A 21,300-nucleotide genomic window follows, 5' to 3' on the forward strand; every position below is an offset into this window, starting at 1 on the left:
CGTGTCTCACTCATGACTGTGATTTCATCTGGAATCTATCCGCATAAAAGACAATGGAAGAATTTACTCATAAGTGAACCAAATTAATACTGCTTCATTGCTTGCTCTTATTTTATTTTGTATGTACACACACACACACACACACACACACCATAAACCCTGTCCCCATCCAAAGGGAGAATGCACAAAAAACTACACCTCTACCCCGATATAACGCGATCCTCAGGAGCCAAAAAATCTCACCACCTTATAGGTGAGACCGTGTTATATCGGGTTCAGGCCGGTACGGTATACCGGCCGTGCCAGACTGGACCGGCTTCCCTGGCAGTGATTTAAAGTGCCCAGTGCTCCAGCTGCTGTGGGAATCCCCGGGCCCTTTAAATCACCACTGGAGCTCTGGCAGTGGGGCTCAGGCAGGGATTTAAAGGGCCCGGGGCTCCCCGCTGCTTTACCGCATTATATCCGAATTCGTGTTATATCGGGTCGCATTCTATCGGGGTAGAGGTGTACACGAGAGCTAATTTCTTGTCACCACCTGTGGCTGTTCCAGGGGAAAGCTGCAATCTGGCCCTCATTTACTAACCATTATTGAGTATACAAAATAAAATAAGAGCATTAAGAGTATTAATTTGGTTCACTTATGAGTAAATTCTTCCATTGTCTCTTATGAGGATAGATTCCAAATGAAATCACAGTCATAAGACACACACACACACACACACAGCAGAGGAATACAAGGGTCTGACTCTAAAACCCTGCCAATACTCCATTACGTGCAGAGATCTCGAATTCCTCCTTCATTTACACTTTTCCTCCACACTCTCCATTCTAATACCACGTTTCTAGCAGCTGCAGATCTTCAGAGCCTCCACCCTCACCTTACACAGGTGCTCATGAGACAGGCTTCCTACAAAGAGGTGGGAACTCCAGGCTCAGAGAGTGTTTTTGCTCCAGCCCTATGCCCCCAGGCATGGGTTCCAGTGGCTATGGAATTTTCAGCACATCTTAAGAATAAGGCTCCACCCCAAAGGAGTCCCTGGGGACGAGGTTGGGCCCTGGCAAGTAAGAGCCCTCTCCCTTTCCCTGCATTTGAATTTTGCAATTTGGCATGAAGGGCTCTGAGGCACATCAGACTGATCATATCAGATCATTTGGGGAGGAGGGGTAGAAAGAAAGGTGCAGAAGGAGAAAAGGCAGGGCTCCCTGTGTTCCTCTTGTTAAAATCCCAGCAGAATGGCACATAAGGCAGAGGAAGTAGCAGTACAAGGTAGCGGATTCTAGTGCATCCTGTAGAGAAGTGCCCTACACAGATGTCTATGTCTAAATCTGCCTCTTTTCCTTCTCCATTAAATATCTGTCGCCCGACCATTTGGGTGCATTTTGTCCATGTTCTCCCATCAAGACCCTTGCCAACATTCAAAGAGAATGCAGCAAGTTTCTGTTCTCCATTGCTCCGTGAGATAATCTTGGAAGGAGATCCAAAAGCCTAATACATTTATAGGTGTGGAATTCCTCTGTTGGCAGGGGGGAAAAGGTGGTGGAAAAAGCAGGTTCATATTTATTATCTTGATGCTGATGCCAATATGCATATTACACTTTGAAATTATTCAACAAGAATTCATTCTTGTGAAAAAGAGTCTACGATGAGTGAAAGCTTGGAGGTCACTCATATATTAAAAGGAGATGGCCAGATCACAATTTAGTGTTGTTCCTGGATAACATTCCACTCCCTTTAGCTTAGTGCAATGACTTGACCTTGTCACTCATACTTACCTAAAGGGGAGAAACCCCTGTTTGTTAGTGCACGGGAACAACAGCTTGAGCACCTGCCTTTTCAGAAGATTCTCTATTTCCTGGGCATGAACTGAAATAACTTGCTCTTGATGTGGTGGACACTATCCTTTTCCAGGCTTTTCTGATTTGCTTTGAACTCCAGCACCACTCAGAGCCCATCAAAAGTGTGTCCGGTTGAATTGCAGGTTATGCACGTTGATAAATACTGGTGTTTTGCAAGTTACCCAAGAAAGTCATCTTCCTTGTACTCTATGCAACAAACGTACACGCAAAATTAGCTTTTTGTAGGGCTGAAGTCATTTAAGAATGTGACCATAAGAGAATAATGGATGAAAGATAATTGATGTAATGACCCAAAGAGGAAAGTAAACCCAAGAAATATAAAACTTCAAAGTATCAGCCTTGGTACACTTATAGTCTTATTCGGTCTGCAGAGCACACACAGAATTGATGGCTGAGCATAAACAGAAGTTACTAACACCATCCTCAATCAAACCCTCAACAATTGTCAGACATTTTAATTAAGCAAAGAGTATGACAATCTCAATACAACGTGCCGAGAACATGAACATAGTGAGATCACTGCCTAATGCTTAGCAAGACTGCTCTCAGAATGACTGAGCATCAATAACTTTCAGTAGCACGAGCCAAAAAATATGTACCGAATGGAAGCTGAGTTCTGTGGTTTCGTTTTAATAGCTAACGCAAGCCCTGCAAACGGTCATTGTCACTATGGGGCTGTTACAAGGGTATCTGGGACCATCTGACTCTGAAGCCCTATTCTGGCTCAGCAATCCCCCTGCTCCCTAGTGCTGCTGGCAGCTAATGCCTAGCCTCTTTCTGGAGAATGATGATGCCCTCTTAAAGGACCAGTCTTCATTATCTGTATTATGGCAAGAAAATCATATCTGGAGTTCTGTAGAGCTATTGTCTGTACACACACACACACACACACACACAATAAGACAGTCCATACCGCAAAGAACCAACAATCTAAATAATCAAGAAGTGACGTGAGTTTCCTGAAATCACATACTAGGTCAGGGACTGAGGCAAAAAATAAAACTATTTGGACTCCTGGTCAAGTCTTCTCTCCCTGAGACCTCTCTGAGCCCCCATGGAAAATTCGTCAAAGGTTCATGTTTTCAAAACTATTTCATATTTCAACAATCGTTCTTAAAACCACTTTCTGGCAGCACTAGAAACCTAGCATTGTGCTAAGCCATGAGAACTAGAATGCTTAACTCACTAAACAGAATAAGCAGCAGAAGAGAAATTTCCAAGATGGTTTCATTGCAGCTAACCCAGCTGTTCCTTGGGAACTTTAATAACCACAAATCGTCAGGACCTTGATTTTAGGTCTCATCTGAAGTTTAAAAGACTTTTTTTTTTAAGGGTCATATGATAGACTATCAAAATGTAGTGTCTTAGTTTTTGCTTCTAGTAATGTGCAACATATATATTAATGGTAATTAACAGCAGTATATTTATGTTTATAATACATTTACTAACATCTCAGTACTTTCCACGTTTTGGTCTTCTTTGATTATGTATGTAACAGAGTGTACTGTCAACCAGTCAAAAGACAAAGCGGCTGCCCATTTATTTCTGGTGTAGTGAATAAAAGTATGACAGGTACTGTGATGTTATCAGTACTAAGTGCTGCTAAAACACTTTCCTCAAATGGAAACATAGCAATTATAAATTAATCTATTAGATTTATCTAAATTCATTTTTAAGAGTGAATTTCACAACTGAATTACATGCATGCTGGTGAGAAATAAAAGGTGAAGACACGCCAATTACTCTTCCACATATTAGACTCATAGTTGTGAAGTGGTTACAAAAGCCTAGTTTGGGTCTTTCATTTGATCCTGGCAGCTAGTGCACTTAAAGCAGATTAAAGGTCACACGTACAGAATTTTTCTAAAATAGCTTTAGTCCACAGGCAAGACAATAGGTGGACAATGCACATCGGTGACTGGATCCCCAGACACCACAAGCGACCGCTGGGCAGACCCAAAACGTGCTGGGCTGATCCCATGACAAAACTCTTTGGCCAGAAATTGAAAAAACTCACAACAAAACGGAATGGTGTGGCGTCGACTTGCGTTCGTGGAGGGACAGACGAGGACAAGCTGGACAAAGGTGCTTTAAGAAATGAGGAATCTTCCTGATTAACTAGTTTCTTGTGTGCATTTCTGCATTCATTATAGGTGGAGCTGGTAGCACTGCCTATGGTAAGGTTGCTCAACAAACTGCAGCCAGTGGGTTGCCTTAGTAAAAAGTTTGGGAATCACTGGTCCACAAGACATATTGTAAAATGTAGTGTCCGTAGTATGTAAGCGCGAGAACTCCTGATCTAAGCAGCACATATGTTTTTAAACTGCAGTTCCTTTTTCAACAGTGTAAGTCTGTTTTTTTCCTAGTATTTTAAATCTGAGAATCCACACGGGGCTGCTTGAGCCTGACCTCATGTGAACTGTGAAAAGCTTCAGATGCTGTTGCTTCATCTGTGAAATTTTCTGGACTAGGGGACATTCTAAATTAATTCCTCAGGGTCCAGACAGCCTGGACTTGCCATCTTTATACATTATCTGCTACTTCCTTTCACTTTCCAGACAGAGTACAGGCTCCAAGTTGTCAGCCTATCCCACTGGAAGCATTTTCTCTTCAAAAGGTCAATGCCAAGATATTCAGTGAGAGCCACTGCAAGCGACATGACTCCACTGCACAGAGCACTAACAAAAAACATCCTTTGTGTACGTAAAACCAAAACTTTTGCTTATGCAACAGAGCTATGTCAGCTTTAGAAGCTACTGCACAGATGGTGGTTGCAACAGACTTATGAAGAAGAAACATTGTTGACAGAAAAGAAAAAAATAGCAGGTCACTCAAACAGTCACACCTCAGAAGCAGCAGTGGGGTGGGGGTGCGGGGTCGGGGGGGTCGGGGGGGGGAAGAGATTCAGGCTGAGAGTAGTTTCAACAGAGGCTTCCCTCTACCTAAAACCTTCTACAAGTACAGGCAGCACTAGAATCTTTCACAGCTAACACAGGTTTCCAATTCAAATACAAACTGCAGCTAATGGGTTGCCTTAGTACAAAGTTTGGGAATCACTGGTCCACAAGACACATTGTAAAAGGTGGTGTCCATTGTACGTAAGTGCAAGAACACCTATAAAAGTTCTGGGTATTCAAATTTACTACATTCACTAAAATGGAGAAATCCAGGATCAGAACAACTTGCAATGTTTAAAACTTAGGAATGGATTTTAAGACTCCCTATGCATCCACTCAGAGCAAAGGACATGAGAAACAGGACTGGTGAAAATGCTGCATAGCATTGAAGATACAAACACAATACAGATCTGAGAGAAGAATGATATCACCTTACACTTTTATACTGTAAGGTCTTCAGAGCAGGGACTGATATTTAATCGATACTGTACAGTGCCATAATTATCTATAGCACTACATAAATAACTCAAAGTGGGTGTCAAGTATCAGAGGGGTAGCCGTGTTAGACCGAATCTGTAAAAAGCAACAGAGGGTCCTGTGGCACCTTTAAGACTAACAGAAGTATTGGGAGCATAAGCTTTCGTGGGTAAGAACCTCACTTCTTGCATCTGAAGAAGTGAGGTTCTTACCCACGAAAGCTTATGCTCCCAATACTTCTGTTAGTCTTAAAGATGCCACAGGACCCTCTGTTGCTTTTCAAAGTGGGTGGAAACTCTCTTTAACCAGATATCAGTTTTCACTTAATCGATTTTAATAAAATAAGGAGAGAACACTTTGAAGAACCAGGGAAAGGGAAATATCCACATAAATGGATCCCTTTGTATGTGTAGAGCCTACATTTTTCATTTTTTGAAATATCATGGATTTGCTTTTTATCCCTTAAGAAGGTGTAGAATTAAAAAAGCAATACAGTATTCATAAATGTTAAATACCTTGATTAGGATCAATACTTTATTCCTATATTTACATTTTGCTAATTGTTGATTCTGTAAAGTAATTTCCCTACCAGTCTTCCACATTTACACTTAAAAATATACATATTTATATTTTAAATTGTATGCAAAAAAAGTCTACTCTCTGATTTAGAAGTCCATGATGCCGAGAGCTCTCCTTTCAAGCTGTCTTTGAAGATGGAGCGATACTTAATACCCAGCATAACCAGGCTTTTCATATTATACTGTAGAGTAATTACTTCCCACTTCAGAACTACAACATAAGTTATCATCTCAGACTTGTACTCCAAGTGCCATAGCCAGCTTGGAAAAATCTGACAGAGAACATTATGGGTTTACTCAAGGGAGTCTGATCTGTGATAACTGCCAAGAACAAATCATGACTATTCAGGCATAGCATAATGAGATGCAGTATGAGAAATGACACACATTATTGGGCCTGTACAGTATTCTGGAAAATCATTGTAACTGAATTTCCTCAGGTCAGCACAGGTCGAACCATACACAATACTAAAATATGCCAATACCAAATTGTAACTGCACATATACTATATACCCATAACTACTTCAGAGGGTCTTCATGCAATAAACTTCCATTTAAACACAGAAAATTCTTCATGAATTTTGTAACATGAAGGCTAAATGAAACCTCACTGTAAATCTTACAGGTTGCCGTGCTGCATGCAGAGCCATAGGCATACACAAGCATACAGTAATCAGATGAGATCACATTACATCTTAAAAACTGCAACTGGCTGGATACACAGAATAAAGTGAATGCCTCTCCCAAAGAATGCTCTGGGCATAGAATAAAACTGCTGAGAGAGAAAACCAAAAAACGAGAAAATAAAAACAAGTAACTTTGCATCATCAATGGGCAACAAATACATTTGCTTCCTCCACTTAGTACTGTACCACCACTAGCTGTCACACCAAAACAAAGCAAGAGTATGGGGATGAAAATGGCAAGCAAACAGAAAAAAATCTTTGAAATGCTACTGTATTAGGGAAATCCTGTAAAAAATAGTCAAGTAAAACAACTGTTTAATGAGAGAAAGAAAAGCAGTCTTTAAATTCCAGTTCCAGAACTATAATCATTGGTCTATCAAAACAATAAAAAGCCTTACCTTCTCGCTTTTCCTCCTGGCTTCTCTTCTTGCTTCCTTTTCTCTCAGCCTTTTCTCCTATGAGAAATAACAAGATCCATCATAATTTTGAAGTCATACTTCCATTTTATCTTCAAAGAGTAAAATAATTTTTAAGTTGAACTACCCGGTTTAACCCATTCCTATTGTGTGTGGCAGTAAAATAAAAACAACGAATACATGTCTGACTGAGGCACTATTCATTCACCTTTGTCCTACCAGGGAAGATTAAACATAGTGCAGATTAAAACCACAATCATCTTTACAAGACAACATGAATCTTTTAAGGCAGTTGTTCACAGAGGTCTTCCAGGGGGTACATCAACTCCTCTAGATATTTGCCTAGTTTTACAACAAGTTACATAAAAAGCACTAGCCAAATCAGTACAAACTAAAATTTCATATGACTTGTTTATACTGTTCTATATACAGTACACTGAAATGTAAGTACAATATTTACATTCCATGATAAAAATGAGAAAGTAAGCAATTGTTCAGTAATAGTGTGCTGTGACACATTTGGTTTTTTTTTTGTCTGATTTTGTAAGCAAGTACTTTTCAAGTAAATTGAAACTTGGGGGTACACAAGACAAATCAGACTCCTGAAAGGGGTACAAGTAGTCTGGAAAAGTTGAGAACCACTGTTTTAAGGAATGATGCAATTAAGCATTCTGATAGTATTTTTAACAGGTTATTACATTTAAAACGCTAACATGGCATTGTCAAGTTCCATGTTTATGGTTTCTCATTGATCTCACATGAAATCTCAGTTGACAAGAAAAATGATAGTTTTCGCAATAGTGAGCACTGCTAAAGACACTTGAGTCCTCAATCAAGCTGTGTTCTTCCTGGCTTCCACATAACCACCATTAACAGACTCTGCAGTGGAATAGACTCATAGACTTTAAGGCCAGAAGGGACCATCATGATCATCTAGTCTGACCTCCTGCACATTGCAGGCTATGGAACCTCACCCATCCACTCCAGTAATAGACCCCTAACCTCTGGCAGAACTACTGAAGTCCTCAAATCATGATTTAAAGATTTCAAGTTACAGAGAATCCACCATTTACTCTTGTTTAAACCTTCAAGTGACCCATGCCCAATGCTGCAGAGGAAGGCGAAACCCTCCCAGGGTTTCTGCCAATCTGACCCTGGGAAAAATTTCTTACTGACCCTAAATATGGCAAGACCCACCAACCCGGACACCTGGGAAAGAATTCTCTATAGTAACTCAGAGACCTCTCCATCTAGTGTCCCATCACCAGCAATCACAGATCGGCTACATGCCATTGTAGGCAGTTTCATCATACCATCCCCTCCATAAACTTATCAAGCTCAGTCTTGAAGCCACAGTTCGGTTTTTCACCTCTACTGCTTCCATCACTTCTAAATCCTTTACAGTTACCTCATCATTAATATACAATGCTACTTCATCCCTTTACCTTTATTTCTGTATTTCCTGAACAGCACATACCCATCAATACCTGTACTCGAGTCATGACTATTATTCCACCACGTGTCTGTTGCCCTGGTTTCACTTCCTGCATCAAGCAAGTAGGCCCTGTATCAGTTTAAATTCAGCCTTTTTATATCCGGAAAAACCCAGTCTGGACCAGTAGATGAAAACCTCCCCAGGGAGGTACCTCTCTGGAGGTATTTACAGCCTGACTGATTCATCTTAATCACCCTTCCCCCCACATTGTTTTTTGTCCTGAGGGAGTTGCGGTAACCCTCCCCGCTGGAGTGAAATACAATTCCTGGCTGATTTGATACATAAACTATTCATAAACTTAATAAAATATTGTCCCCAAAGATACTGCATGTGATTGTAATATCTGTCACTCCACTGACTTGCTGTACCCTGAGGCACACACCGATGCTTTAGACTTAAGCAATAGCGTAGGTGACACCTAGACCATGTGACCTGCCATGGGCGCTGGAATTGCCATGGGAAGTTTCCTCCAAGTAAGGAGAAGCCAAAAGCAAGTTCCACAGAATGAATTTGGAGACGGAGAAAGGAGTCCACATACACTGACATGTTAAGTGCGTACAACCACCAAGAAAAGGTAGTGATGGTCAGAAGGGTGTGACATGAATTAAGATGGACGTTTTGCATGGGTGGCAAAGGGCCCTGGATTGGAGCAGCATAGGTAGAAAAACGTACTTTAAACTTGTTTTTGCAGACTCATATGAATAATCAGAGTACCATAGAAATAATAGAAATGTAGGCCTGGGAGGGATCTTGAGAGGTCATCTAGTCCAGCTCCCTGAGCTGAGGCAGGACATCCCTGACAGGTGTTGTTCTAACCTGTTCTCAACAACCTCCAATGACAGAGATTCTACAATCTTCCTAGTGCTTAACTACCCTGACAGGACGTTTTTCATAATGTCTAACCTAAACTTCTCTTGCTGCAGATTAAGCCCATTACTTCTTGTCCTATTTTAGTGGACACAGAGAACAATTGATCACCATCCTCTTTATAAGAATCCTTAACATACCTGAAGACTGTTATCAGGTTCCCTCTCAGTCTTCTTCTTGCAAGACTAAACATGCCCTTTTTTTTTTTTAAATCTTTCCTCATAGGTCAGATTTTCTAAACCTTTTATCATTTTTGTTATTCTTCTCTGGACTCTCAAATTTGTCCACCTGTTTCCAAAAGCGTGGTGCCCAGAACTGGACACAATACTTCAGCCAAGGCCTCACCAGTGCTGAGTAGAGCACAATTCTCATAAGATTATCTCTCCCCCCCCTCCCCCCCCCCACAACTGCAGCATGCACTGACTCGTATTCAATTTGTGATCCATGATAAACCCCAGATAAACCACCGAGCCAGTTATTCCCCATTTTGTAGTGGTGCATTTGATTTTTCTTTCCTAAATGTAGCTGAAGCAATCTCAGAACCATTAGCAATTATCTTTGAGAATTAATGGAGGAGAGGTGTTGCTTCCCAGGATAAGAGTCCCCCATGATGTAAGTACGACCTACATTCTTTGTTCCCTGATGCACACCTTTACATTTAGCCACATTAAATCACACATTGTTTTCTTGCAGATAGCTTACCAAGCCATCCACATAGCTCTGTATCAGTGACCTGTCCTCTTCATTATTTACCACTCCCTCAATTTTTGTATCATTTACAAACTTTCCGTGATTTTTTTTTCTTCCGTGTGATTAATAAAAACATTAAACAGCATAGGACCAAGAACCAGTCCCTGCAGGACCCCACTGGAACACATCAATTTGATGGCGAGTCCCCATTAACAATTACATTTTGAGACCTATTAGTCAACCAACTTTTAATCCATTTGATGTGTGCCATGTTCATTTTATATCTTTCCAGTTTTGTACTCAAAACGTCATGTCGTACCAAGTCAATCCCCTTACCAAAGTCTAAATTACATCAAGATTATTACCTTTATCAACAAAAACTTGTAATCTCATTTTTAAAAAATCATGTTAGTTTGACAGGATCTATTTTCCATAAACCCATGCTGATTTGCATTAATTATATCACCCTCCTTTAATTCTTTATTAATTGAGTTGCGAATCAGCCGCTCTATTATCTTGCCCAGGATCCATGTCAGACTGACAGGCCTATAATTACTGGGGTCATCCTGTTTTACCTTTAATCACAGAAAATCATCATGTATTCTTTTTTGTGTCATGCATTTTACAGAAAGAAAATGAGAACTGTTTAAGAGTTTTAAGAAGTGGGACTATTTCTTGAAGTCTTAGAGGGATTTTAAATTTGTTAGTAATAATTTTCTTCTATGGAGACTGGGATAGTAGGATTCAGGGTAACTGGGGAACTCAGTTTTACCACTGGAGGGAAACAGAAGTAAAGGCAATTGTTGCAGAGGCTCACTCCATTCACAGATGAGCAAGAGAACCAGGAGAAGGAGCTTTATGCAAGGTGTGTGAGGGGTGTGGGTGGGGGACTGGGGCTTATGCAAATAGCTAATTCAGGGAGCAGTTTTCAAATGGGATACTGATGCCAGCACTGAGAATTATATCACCACAGTAGGGACCATGATTCAATACACCCTAATAATTAGTGTATACAGTGGTATTTATGATAAAGTCTTGGGTTCTTTCAAATTTTTTGCAATATGAAATACAACAGAAAATGTTTCCTCCTTCAAATATAAGCTTTCTAAAATTTTAAATTTTGCAGTCATCTGAATAACTTATCCATTAAAAAAAATCAACCAACTTAATGTATTACATGCAGAAAGCCCAATTATAATATAGACTTGGGTAAAGAAAGGAAGAAACCACTGGACAAACCCGCATAAGTGAATTCTAAAACTAATTCAGAGGGAGCAGAGCAGATTTTCTACCTTTCACCCTTCCCCATAAGTTCTGCAGCAGTATATGCTATTTCTTGCTCTTCTAACAACCCAACTCTGTGGCTCTTTTCAATATCAGTATTTTTCATACACAGAATACTAAGCATGTAATAAATTTTCAACCCTTTCCAGTCCAATTTCCAAACTATTTTGTTATGCATTCCTGGCTCTGGCATATCACCTGGATCAGTGTCACTTTCTCAGTTCTATGATAAAACTACCGGCTCCCTTTAAAATGTTACCTTGAAAAGAAGGTGGAAGAGACTAGAGTGATATTAACAGGGAGCTGGGAAAGTGAGATGGCTGATATTCCACACCAGGACAGAAGAGTTTTGAAAATGAGCAGCATAGACTTTTCAAGAGAGGAAAATTCTACTGTATATGGAAGAGACAGCGGCTCAACATTGGCCACAGAATCAGGTTGAGATTAAAGCAAAAGCTCATATTCAAGGGAGCTACAGTGGTATAATGCAAAGAAAGGGCTGAGAAGGCACAGGGTTGAGAAAATGCATGAGAGAGAAGGACAGATGACAACATAATATATAGGATAGTTTATAAAAACACTGGAGAGAAAAAAGGATAGTAACAATAGGAGGAGTGGAATTAGAACTCAGAGGGAGCAGAAGATAAAAGCAATAGCATGCAAAACTAGAGGGGAAGCTTTGTATGAAGAGAATTGCTGCCATCAGCACCTTAAGTATTGGAAATCATAGAATTTTAGAATATCAGGGTTTGGAAGGGACTTCAAGAGGTCATCTAGTCCAACCCCCTGCTCAAAAGCAGGACCAATCCCCAGACAGATTTTTACCCCAGTTCCTTAAATGGCCCCCTCAACTCACAACCCTGGGTTTAGCAGGCCAATGCTCAACCCACTGAGCTATCCCTGCCCCCCAAGTAATTGTGAGAATTTTTGTGAGAAAAAGCAAGGAATCAGTTCCTTTTTGACAGATGAGGAAAACAGGTGGACAAAATTATTAATTTAGGCCTTGGTTCAGGAAAGCATCCTTATTCAGGACAGTGCTTAAGCACACACTTAACTTTAAGCATCTGCATAAATTCCATGGAAGTCAACTATGCTGTCCTGAGTAGCAATGTAATGTTTTTCTGAATCAGGGGCATATCTGAGATTGAGGGCCCATTCTTCTCAGCACAGAGCAAGAAACAGTCCCTACTGTAAAGAGCTACTCTAAATGATAAGACAACGGGTGGGGGAAAGTAAACAATACCTGTATTATACAGACAGAAATGAAATAACTTGTCTAAAATGACAAAGGAACTCTATGGCAGGAGCCAGAAAATGGAATCCAGATCTTCTAAATCCCAGTGTGGTGTTTTAACCCACAAGACCTCCCTTCTTGCATTTAAATTACATTCTGCTAGAAAGGAAGAATGGAAGGACGGGAATAGACGTGGACAATATATTGTAAGATAGCTGGAAAAGGCAACCAAGCAAATGTAGATTTAGCCAATGATAATCAAATTTATTCCACGTCAGTTAATTCTCATTTTATAGAAAAGCCTGTATCTGTAGAGATTCATGAATCACTAAAATCTCTGACACTTTAATTTTTACAATTTTCTACAAGCAGCAGAAGAGTCTGGATTTTCTTGGAGTTTGCATTTTCATAATACATAATAAGAATGCAAGGTTCTATCATGCTATAAATCATTACTTGGAAGAATAGCATATAATTCAGCAATGAAAATAAAATTTATTAGTAGCGGGAAAACAGAGGATTATGTTTCAAGATACAAATACTTCATTACATATGCCCCTGGCCTACTAGTGGACTTCTTATCTGATACAGCTCTACAGTTCCCTAATATTGCAAATTTCCAACTGAAAAGACATAAATAAAGGCAGATCCTGTTATTGAGTATGGCATTCATTTTTTATTGCCAATATCTGTATATCATAACTTCATAACACAGCAGCATGAGATTATCAGTTAAAGCTGCAGAGCTCACAATTTGATTCAAAAACTTTCTCCCCAACAGTGGTTGTAGATATCATGTCTCTTTGGCATCTCCATTTGTATCCAACTGCTTGCCCCTTATAGGGTAAAAAGCAACAGAGTCCTGTGACACCTTTAAGACTAACAGATGTATTGGAGCATAAGCTTTCGTGGGTGAATATCCACTTCGTCAGACGCATGGGTAAACTTCTCTTCCAGATGAAGGGCTTATACAAACACTAAGGGCATGTCTACACTTGCCATTTAAAGCGCAAGAAGTCCCTTTTTTGTGCAAAAACCGCGGGAGCTTCTACACTTGCCAATGACTTTTTGCGGTGAAACTCAGAAGTTTCATCGCAAACAGAAAACCGCCTCCCCGAGAGGCGTACAGTTCTTACCAGTGATACTTTTGCAGTGATGTGCAAGTGAAAACAGGTTCTTCCAGTTTACGCAGCTTTTAGCCTCTGGAAGATATCCCACAGCGCCTAGGTGACCACTCTGGCCAGCAGCTCTGCTGCTCTGACGCCAGGTAAACAGATCTAGCCCCTCCCCCTGTAACGCCCCGCGGGGGAACTTTGAAACTTCCCTTCCTGTTTTCTTGGCAAGTGCTCACTTATCAGGTGACAATGGCTGCCCCACAGAGCAAATGATCCCCTGCTTGGAGCAATGCTGAACTACTGGACCTGATCAGTATTTAGGGAGAGGAGGCTGTGCAGGGAGGCAGGATGCCCTACGATCACCCCTCTCCCCTTCCCACAAGGCCTATCCTCAAAATGGAGAGAGTTGCACTGTGGGATAGCTGCCTTCAGTGCGCTGCTCTCATCGGCGATGGAAGTGCTGCAAATGTGAACACGATCTGACGCCTGTGGAAGTAAGTGAGAACACAAAGCAGCACTTTTCTTTTACTGGTTATCACCAGTGAAACTGACAGCACAAAAACTCTGCAAGTGTAGACACAGCCTAAGTTTCCAGCAAGCAGGGGTGCAAATCGACCCTGAACTAGTTTGCCTCACATTAAGCGTCTGTGTCCTGCTGATGAATACTAAAAGTTCCCTAGTGCACTTCAATATACTCCTGTTTCAAAGTGGGGTAGATCAAGAGCACTGTCGAACTTTTAGCACGTGGCAGCAGGGTCCACACGGCAGCCTAGCGCAGGGAGAGTCGCGCCCCAGCAGGCCGTGAGCCGCCTTTGTTTAGAAAAGTCTGAGGCATGTTGGTTTCCTTTTCAGACTGTCAGCCCAGAATGAATCATAGGCTTAACTGGAAACCAAAGCAAGACCCTGCTCTTTTCTTCTCAGCCAGCGCTTCCAGTCCCTGCATTCCTGGAGTAAGAAATTCAGCCCTAAACCAAGAGTGGCCAACATGTGGCCTATGTACTGGAGCAGCCTGCATGGAACTTGGTGGAAGGAGCATAGGTTGCAGAAGAGAAGAATTTGGAGAAGGCAAGAGGAAGTCAGTGTGACAATCAGGGTCCAGACATCCACAAGGGAGAACAGGAGGGCCTGAACTACAAAGAGCAGCAGTTGAATCAACTGGTTGCATACAATGTTATTGTGTATAAATATATATCAAGGCCTTTTATGAAACCCTGTAATGTTCTGAACTTGATGGTCATTAGGATATACATATATAGGTTATAACTATGAATATATGCATTTATACAGACATTTTTATATGTATATATATATATATATATATATATATATATATATATATATATATATACACAGTAATAGTAATTAGGACTACGTCTGCACTTAAAATGCACTTCAGTGTAGACACTACTTATGATGAGGGGTAGGGTTCTCCTATTGGTATAGGTAATCTACCTCCCAAAGAGGTAGTAGCTAGATTGACGGAAGAATTCTTCTGTTGACCTAGTGCTGGTCTACACCAGGGGTTAGGTTGCTACAGATACGTCTCTCAGGGTGTAGATTTTCCACACCCCTAAGAGACGTAGCTATATCGAAATAAATCCCCCCCTGCAGAGACTGGAAGGGTTCTCCTGTCACTAGGTAATCCACCTCCCCGAGAGCAGTAGCTGGGCTGATGACCGAATTCTTCCATTGACCTAGCGCTGTCTACACTGGGGGTTATGTTGGCTTAATTATGTCTCTGAGGGGTGTGGATTTTTCACACCCCTAAAAGACAACTATGCCGATGTAACTTTTCAGTGTACACCAGCCCTAAGCTACAACTACAGCCATGTGGAGAAGCAATCAGACAGGGAGGGGCACTTCCTGGGTAGTTGTGTACATATAACTAACTCCAAGCGCCTAGCATTGTATAACCCAGAGAAAGACAGTGGTGGACTATTAACGCTAATGGAAAGACATTGAAAAGAAAACCCCAGTCTTGGAAAATTAAGCAAGGAGGGAGTTTCCCCTGCTCTGTGGTCTGGTCTACACAACAAAGTTAAGTCAATGTAAGCCACCTTGTGACAACCTAGTTGTGCAAGTGTCTACACTTACATTAGTGGGACACAACTTTAAGTGCGCTGTTACGCTGATATCGTAACATCAGCTCCCCTAGAGGCATTGAGCCACAGTTGATGTACGCAGTTTGATGCTGCTCATGCGTAGACAGCTTTGATCCCAACAAACAGTTCAGATGAGACACAGTATATGGTGTGCCAGTATGAATGGGAAACAGCATATGAATTTTGCATTGGCTGTTTTTTAAAAAGGTTGAAATCCAAGCAATGCATTCTGAGGAGAGATCTGAAAGGGGTAATAAAAGTTTCTAGGTGCACAAAAAGAGGAAAACTGTGCCAAGTGTCAGGGGCAGCATGGAAGAAGGCACACAAGGAAAAATGTGAGAAGGAAACACATGGAGCAAAGGAAGCAAGAGGGGAAGCAGGAGGAAATAGGAGCCAAGATGTGGGCCAGGAAGTTCTGTGTAGCTCCATGAAAGCGATGAGGAGAAAGTTAAACTTGATGCAGATGGTGAGGGGGAAGGAGGTGAACAGATTTAAAGAGAAATATTTTAGCTACAGCATTTTGGATAAACTGAGTTGAAAGGCCAGAAAAGGAGAAGTGGTAATCAAGGCAGGAGGAGACCAAGGCACGGGGAAGGATTACAACTGTTAGGTCATCTTCTTATAAAGAGATGTCAAGAGGAAGAATTGATATAATTTAGTAACAGCCTGTATTGGGGGAGAGAAGTCAACACTAATGCTGGGTGACAGGGAAGAAAGTGGAATCATTAACATCAATGGAGAAGGCAGGGTTCACTCTGCTGGGTTGAGTTACAATTGGCGGTGGGTCACAGACAGGTGTCAGAGGTGCAATATTGTAAGGGACAAGAAATTACAAAGTAATAAGTGATGGGTTTAAAAACCATGTGTAGGAGATATTGGAATGGTAGAGAGCAACTAAATACTTGTGACAGACAGCCTCAATTTCCTCCTAGGGAAAAATACCTGGCAAGATCCTGAGTAGAGTGGGAAGAAGTGTGAGGGCCACATTGTCAAAGACAGAGAAAAGCCGCTGGGAATCAAAGATACAAAAGTCAGGAAAGGATGAGAAAGCAAACTTCTTTAGCAAAGAAGATGGCTGAACTGAAGGAAAAGAAGAAAAATTTGCAGAGAAGGCTGTTTGAGTTTTCTACCAAGATGCTTAGCTACACAGGAGCAAATGAGACATCAGCCACAGTTGGAGACTGGCAGAAAAGACAAAATGGTGGGAGAGGAAGCAAAAATAATCATAAATAATAAATAATAATGAAAAGGCTGAAGGAGAGCAAAGGGACTCTGAAATCAACAGAAGGGAGGGATGTCAGTGAGGGAAGAAAAGTATTGAAAAGTGCAGAGATGTTGATGGATTTGTGGTAGTGAGAAAACTACATTTTAAAAAAGGACAAGAATATGGAATTTTGGCAAGCATTAAACTGCACATGTGAGCCAATGAATGCCTAGATTCAGTAGGACTGCAATTTCAAATGGAGTTTTATCTGATTAAAGATTGCACAACCAAGCCCTGAATCAGGGTACGCTCTTTGGACTCCGTCCTCTCTAATTTTATTATTTGTTATATACTTTAGTTCATGTTTTGTGAACTAAATTACAGTAATCACACTTGTTCAAAATAAAATTTAATCTCTCATCTGCTCTCTAAAATACAAACAGTATCTTAAATCTTTCTATCCTTTGTTGAATGTTCTGGATTCAATGCACGTCACTTGCAGAACTAAACTTGTCTTGTAGCTGACACCAAAGACATTTTGAAGTTTTTCGGTTTATTTGCATTTTTATATGGTCTTCACCTTGGGTCTAGCAGCCTTAAAAAGAGTAAATTCGTCCATACTTCCCAAATACCACTGTGTATTTTTTATTTAGGTGATTGCTATACAAGTAATTCTTCCAAAACGTTCCGCACAATATTGGTCTCATTTTAATCATCCCATAGTTCTTTCATATTGTACCCAAGCTGGAGGCACAGCAACAAATTGCATCTTACTGCAAGTTTAAAAAAAAAAAAAACACACACCACACCAGCAGCATCCATTCTTCCACAGTTAACATTGGTACAGTACTTTAGGATGAATCATATGTTTTCCAAGAGAGTTATTACTAGCAACTCTGCTCTGTACTGTTATATAACATGCCTGGTTCTTTATTGGCTTGACCCCCCACTAAGAAGTCATCTAGTACAGGCTATCTTAGCCAATTTCAGTTACCATACGCATATGGTAATTTTAACTAATATACAAAGGCAATGTTATTTTATCCTCTAAACCTTTTATTATCCTTTGAACCTCATCTTCATCCCACAATAGTTATTTCCCCCCCATGATTTATCTCATGCTTCTGCAATATCAGGAAAATGTTTCATTATTCAGTACAATTTTTGAAGAGCAGCTCTGAAATTGTAATACAGTACTCCCCTTAGTCAGTGTTATGTTTCCCTGGTGATCATGCTCTATATTTTCATTCTTAGACTTTATCTTCTACTGAGGTAATAAATACTTTAAATAAATCACAAATACAAATTAACACCAGCACCATTTCTTTAGATTTTGCCTTTTGTGTAAGTTTTCTGCTAAATATTGCACAGAGTAGAAAGACCAACCCAGTATATGTTTATCACACAAGATTACCAAGAGCAAAATATGGTCTTGGGCATAAGAATAAATCTATTCAGTTATGCCCTGAGAGTTATTAGTGGGAATGAACTTACCACCACTACCACTATAAGAAAACTGGCATAAAGTGGTTCACTATCCTCATCACTTCAGTGGTAATATGTATATGTGCTCAAACATGCATAAGTTCTCTCTATGTTTTGCAAATACTATCTAGAAAAATAAACTCATTTTTCAAACACAAAATTCCCATCCTTTTCTTTTTATTAGCTTTGAAATAGGAAGTAGGAGGAGGTGAGAGGGGACTTAAAACTGTCCTGATGAGACACTGGATTTGTAGGATTTCAACATCAGTTGATATGGGACCTAAATGTGATACAAAAAGTGAGCTTCATGGTCAAAGATATTCTACAAAGATGACTTTTTTAATACACATTTTATTTTTCACCTCCCTCCCAATAACTAAAGATTTGCATTATATATGTGCTGCTAAATACATTTTTTATAAACCTTCAACTGAGTCATTTGTTTGATAAATTTCATTTAATTTTATTCACTGGCTTTTAATAGTCAACCCCTATGAATTACCCAGAATTCCTAAACTATTAGTCTCTGCAGCACACACCTAAACCAACAGGAAGTCTGAAAACCCAATATATTTTAGAAACATTGGAATACCTACAAATAGGCTTGTAGATTTTGTAGCCAGCTGGTTAATATGGATGGTTGGTTACAGCCTGATCCCACACGAGTGAAGTCAATAGGAGATTTTTTTTAATTGACTTCAATGCGCACAGGACTAAACTCTTCGTTATTAAGGCTCACATTCAGAAATGGACTTAAGCACCTGTCTAACTTTTAAGCAGATCAATAGTCACATAGAAGTCAATGCTTGAAGATTAGGCACATGGTTAAGTACCTTCCAGAATTGTGGACTACCTGATTTAAAATCTGGTTTCTCCCCCACTCCAATCAATGAAACAGTAGATACTTAGCACTTATAAAGCCCCTTTACATTTTCAAAGCTCCACAGAAACAAACAATTTGGACATCATCCCTGTTAATTATGCAAAGTATCATCACCCCAATTTTACAGATGTGGAAATTTGGGCACAGAATGTAAGTGACCTGCTTAGGAGCACACAGCACATCAGTGTCAGAGCCAGTATTAGTATTCAGAAATTCATGGCTTCCAGGATGGTGCTATAGCCACTAGACTATGCTGCCTCTAGTAATTAGGTCTATGCATGGTTCTCTGTTTATATATCCTAGACAAATACAAGAATCATGCATAAAAATGTAGATGTGGAGGGGTCATCATTTGGATTTCATATTTAATGTTCCTTATCGTTTTTTCAACAGCCCCTAAGGCCCAGCTTTGGACTTTAGGCAAAAACAGGGCAGAGTCAATTGATGTGGGAGAAGAGGAGTATTCCCTAGATTATAGTACATTTTTAAACACAAAAATTTCACTCAGAGACAATTCAAGTTACATCAGGATACAGTCACCACTTCAGAACCTGAAAATCATGGAAATAAGTCATGGCAAAAGTCTCCTGTATTCCTGGCCACTTTCATATCACAACACTGTCAATAACACACTCCAACACTCCGTAATGCTTTTACTTCCCAAAGCAGCTGATATCAAAAAACAATACGTATCCCAACTTCATCAAACTTGCACTCTTTTGCAAAACCTTAACAGCGACCTCAGACAATTTGCATTAACAGATCAGCGTATCTGACTGACTGCAGTTATTCTGCTTTAACTTTGCTGAGGTTATCATTGAGGTTTTCCGCCAGAGTTTGATGAAGTTGGGGTACATACTGCTTTTCAGTGAAAGCTCTATGTAGGTGCTGGAGTGTGTGTTGAACAGTGCTGAAGGCAATGTTACATCCATGCTTTTCAGGTTTGGAGTTGGGAGGGAGGGGGTTCTGAGGCAAACTAATCCGCCACCCAACAAATTTTCCATGCTTATTTCCCATTTCTTACACAGGGTTGAAATACCTTGGTGTAGGACCCCAGGATTGGAGAGAGAGAGAGAGAGAGAGAGGGAGGGAGAGAGAGAGAGAGAAGATAAATTATTAAGGCTAAGATTTTGTCATGGATATTTTTTAGTAAAAGTCATGGATAGGTCACGGGCAATAAAGAAAAATTATTTTCATTTATTATTTCAATTATCACCTGTCGCTGATTTTTAGTAAAAATATCCATGATAAAATGGGAAGGGACTGGGCAGCTGCAGGATGGCTGGGAGCACTGGCCCTTCATGGGGACTCAGAGCTCCAGGGTCCCCCTGGCCCAGGGGCAGAGGGGAGCTGTAGGGCCCCCCTGTCCCCTCCCCAGCAGCCAGGAGCTGCGGGAATCCCCTTGCCGCTGGCACAGTGTGGAACTGCAGGGGTCCCCCTGACCTGCCGTGGCCGGGAAGCTGCCAGGGTCCCCCCGCTACCCACGGTGGTGGCCGGGGAGCTGCCAGGGTCTTCCCGCTGCCCATGGCAGCTGGGGTACCTCACAGCTCCCTGCCCCTGCGGGGGGTGGCAGGGGGACCCTGCAGCTCCCAGCTGCTGGGGCTGAAGTCACAGAGGTCTTTGGAAGTCACGGATTCCATGTCTTCCGTGACCGCCATGACAAAACCCTAGCCTTATAAATGACTAAAGTGTGAAACTTCTGTTTTTCAGTGTACGCTTCTACAGTTTATAGATAGCTTAAATTACAAATGTGAGCTACAGAATGTTTGCCCAAAGTGTGAATCAAATAAATTAGTTGTTTTTAAAAACAAACTTTCAAAATAACATCTCATGAGAGTCACTAGAAGAATTTGAACTCTGCATTTTCATATCAATGTCCCTTGAGATATAGGAATAATTGCTAGCCTCTACCTAGTTCAGTCACCAGAGAAGTAACTTACACCCTTTCCCAGTGGATGTGTTTGCTAAATAGCAGTAGCATACAGGTATGGTCAATCAGCAGTCCTGGTTCTACCCCTGGCTCTAGAAA

At 40.7% G+C, this 21,300-nt stretch overlaps 1 protein-coding gene across 1 annotated transcript in view; it reads right to left on the minus strand.

The window, feature by feature from the left end:
* DDX10 (DEAD-box helicase 10) overlaps positions 1-21,300 on the minus strand; it is a 316,478-nt gene that overhangs the window by 81,259 nt on the left and 213,919 nt on the right. Inside the window, exon 16 of the mRNA XM_042855078.2 lies at positions 6,895-6,951. Within this exon, the coding sequence (XP_042711012.2) occupies positions 6,895-6,951 (57 nt within the window). The remainder of the gene's footprint in view (positions 1-6,894; positions 6,952-21,300) is intronic.

This window comes from Chrysemys picta, chromosome 1 (assembly GCF_011386835.1).
Source record: "Chrysemys picta bellii isolate R12L10 chromosome 1, ASM1138683v2, whole genome shotgun sequence".
Lineage (NCBI taxonomy): Eukaryota > Metazoa > Chordata > Testudines > Emydidae > Chrysemys > Chrysemys picta.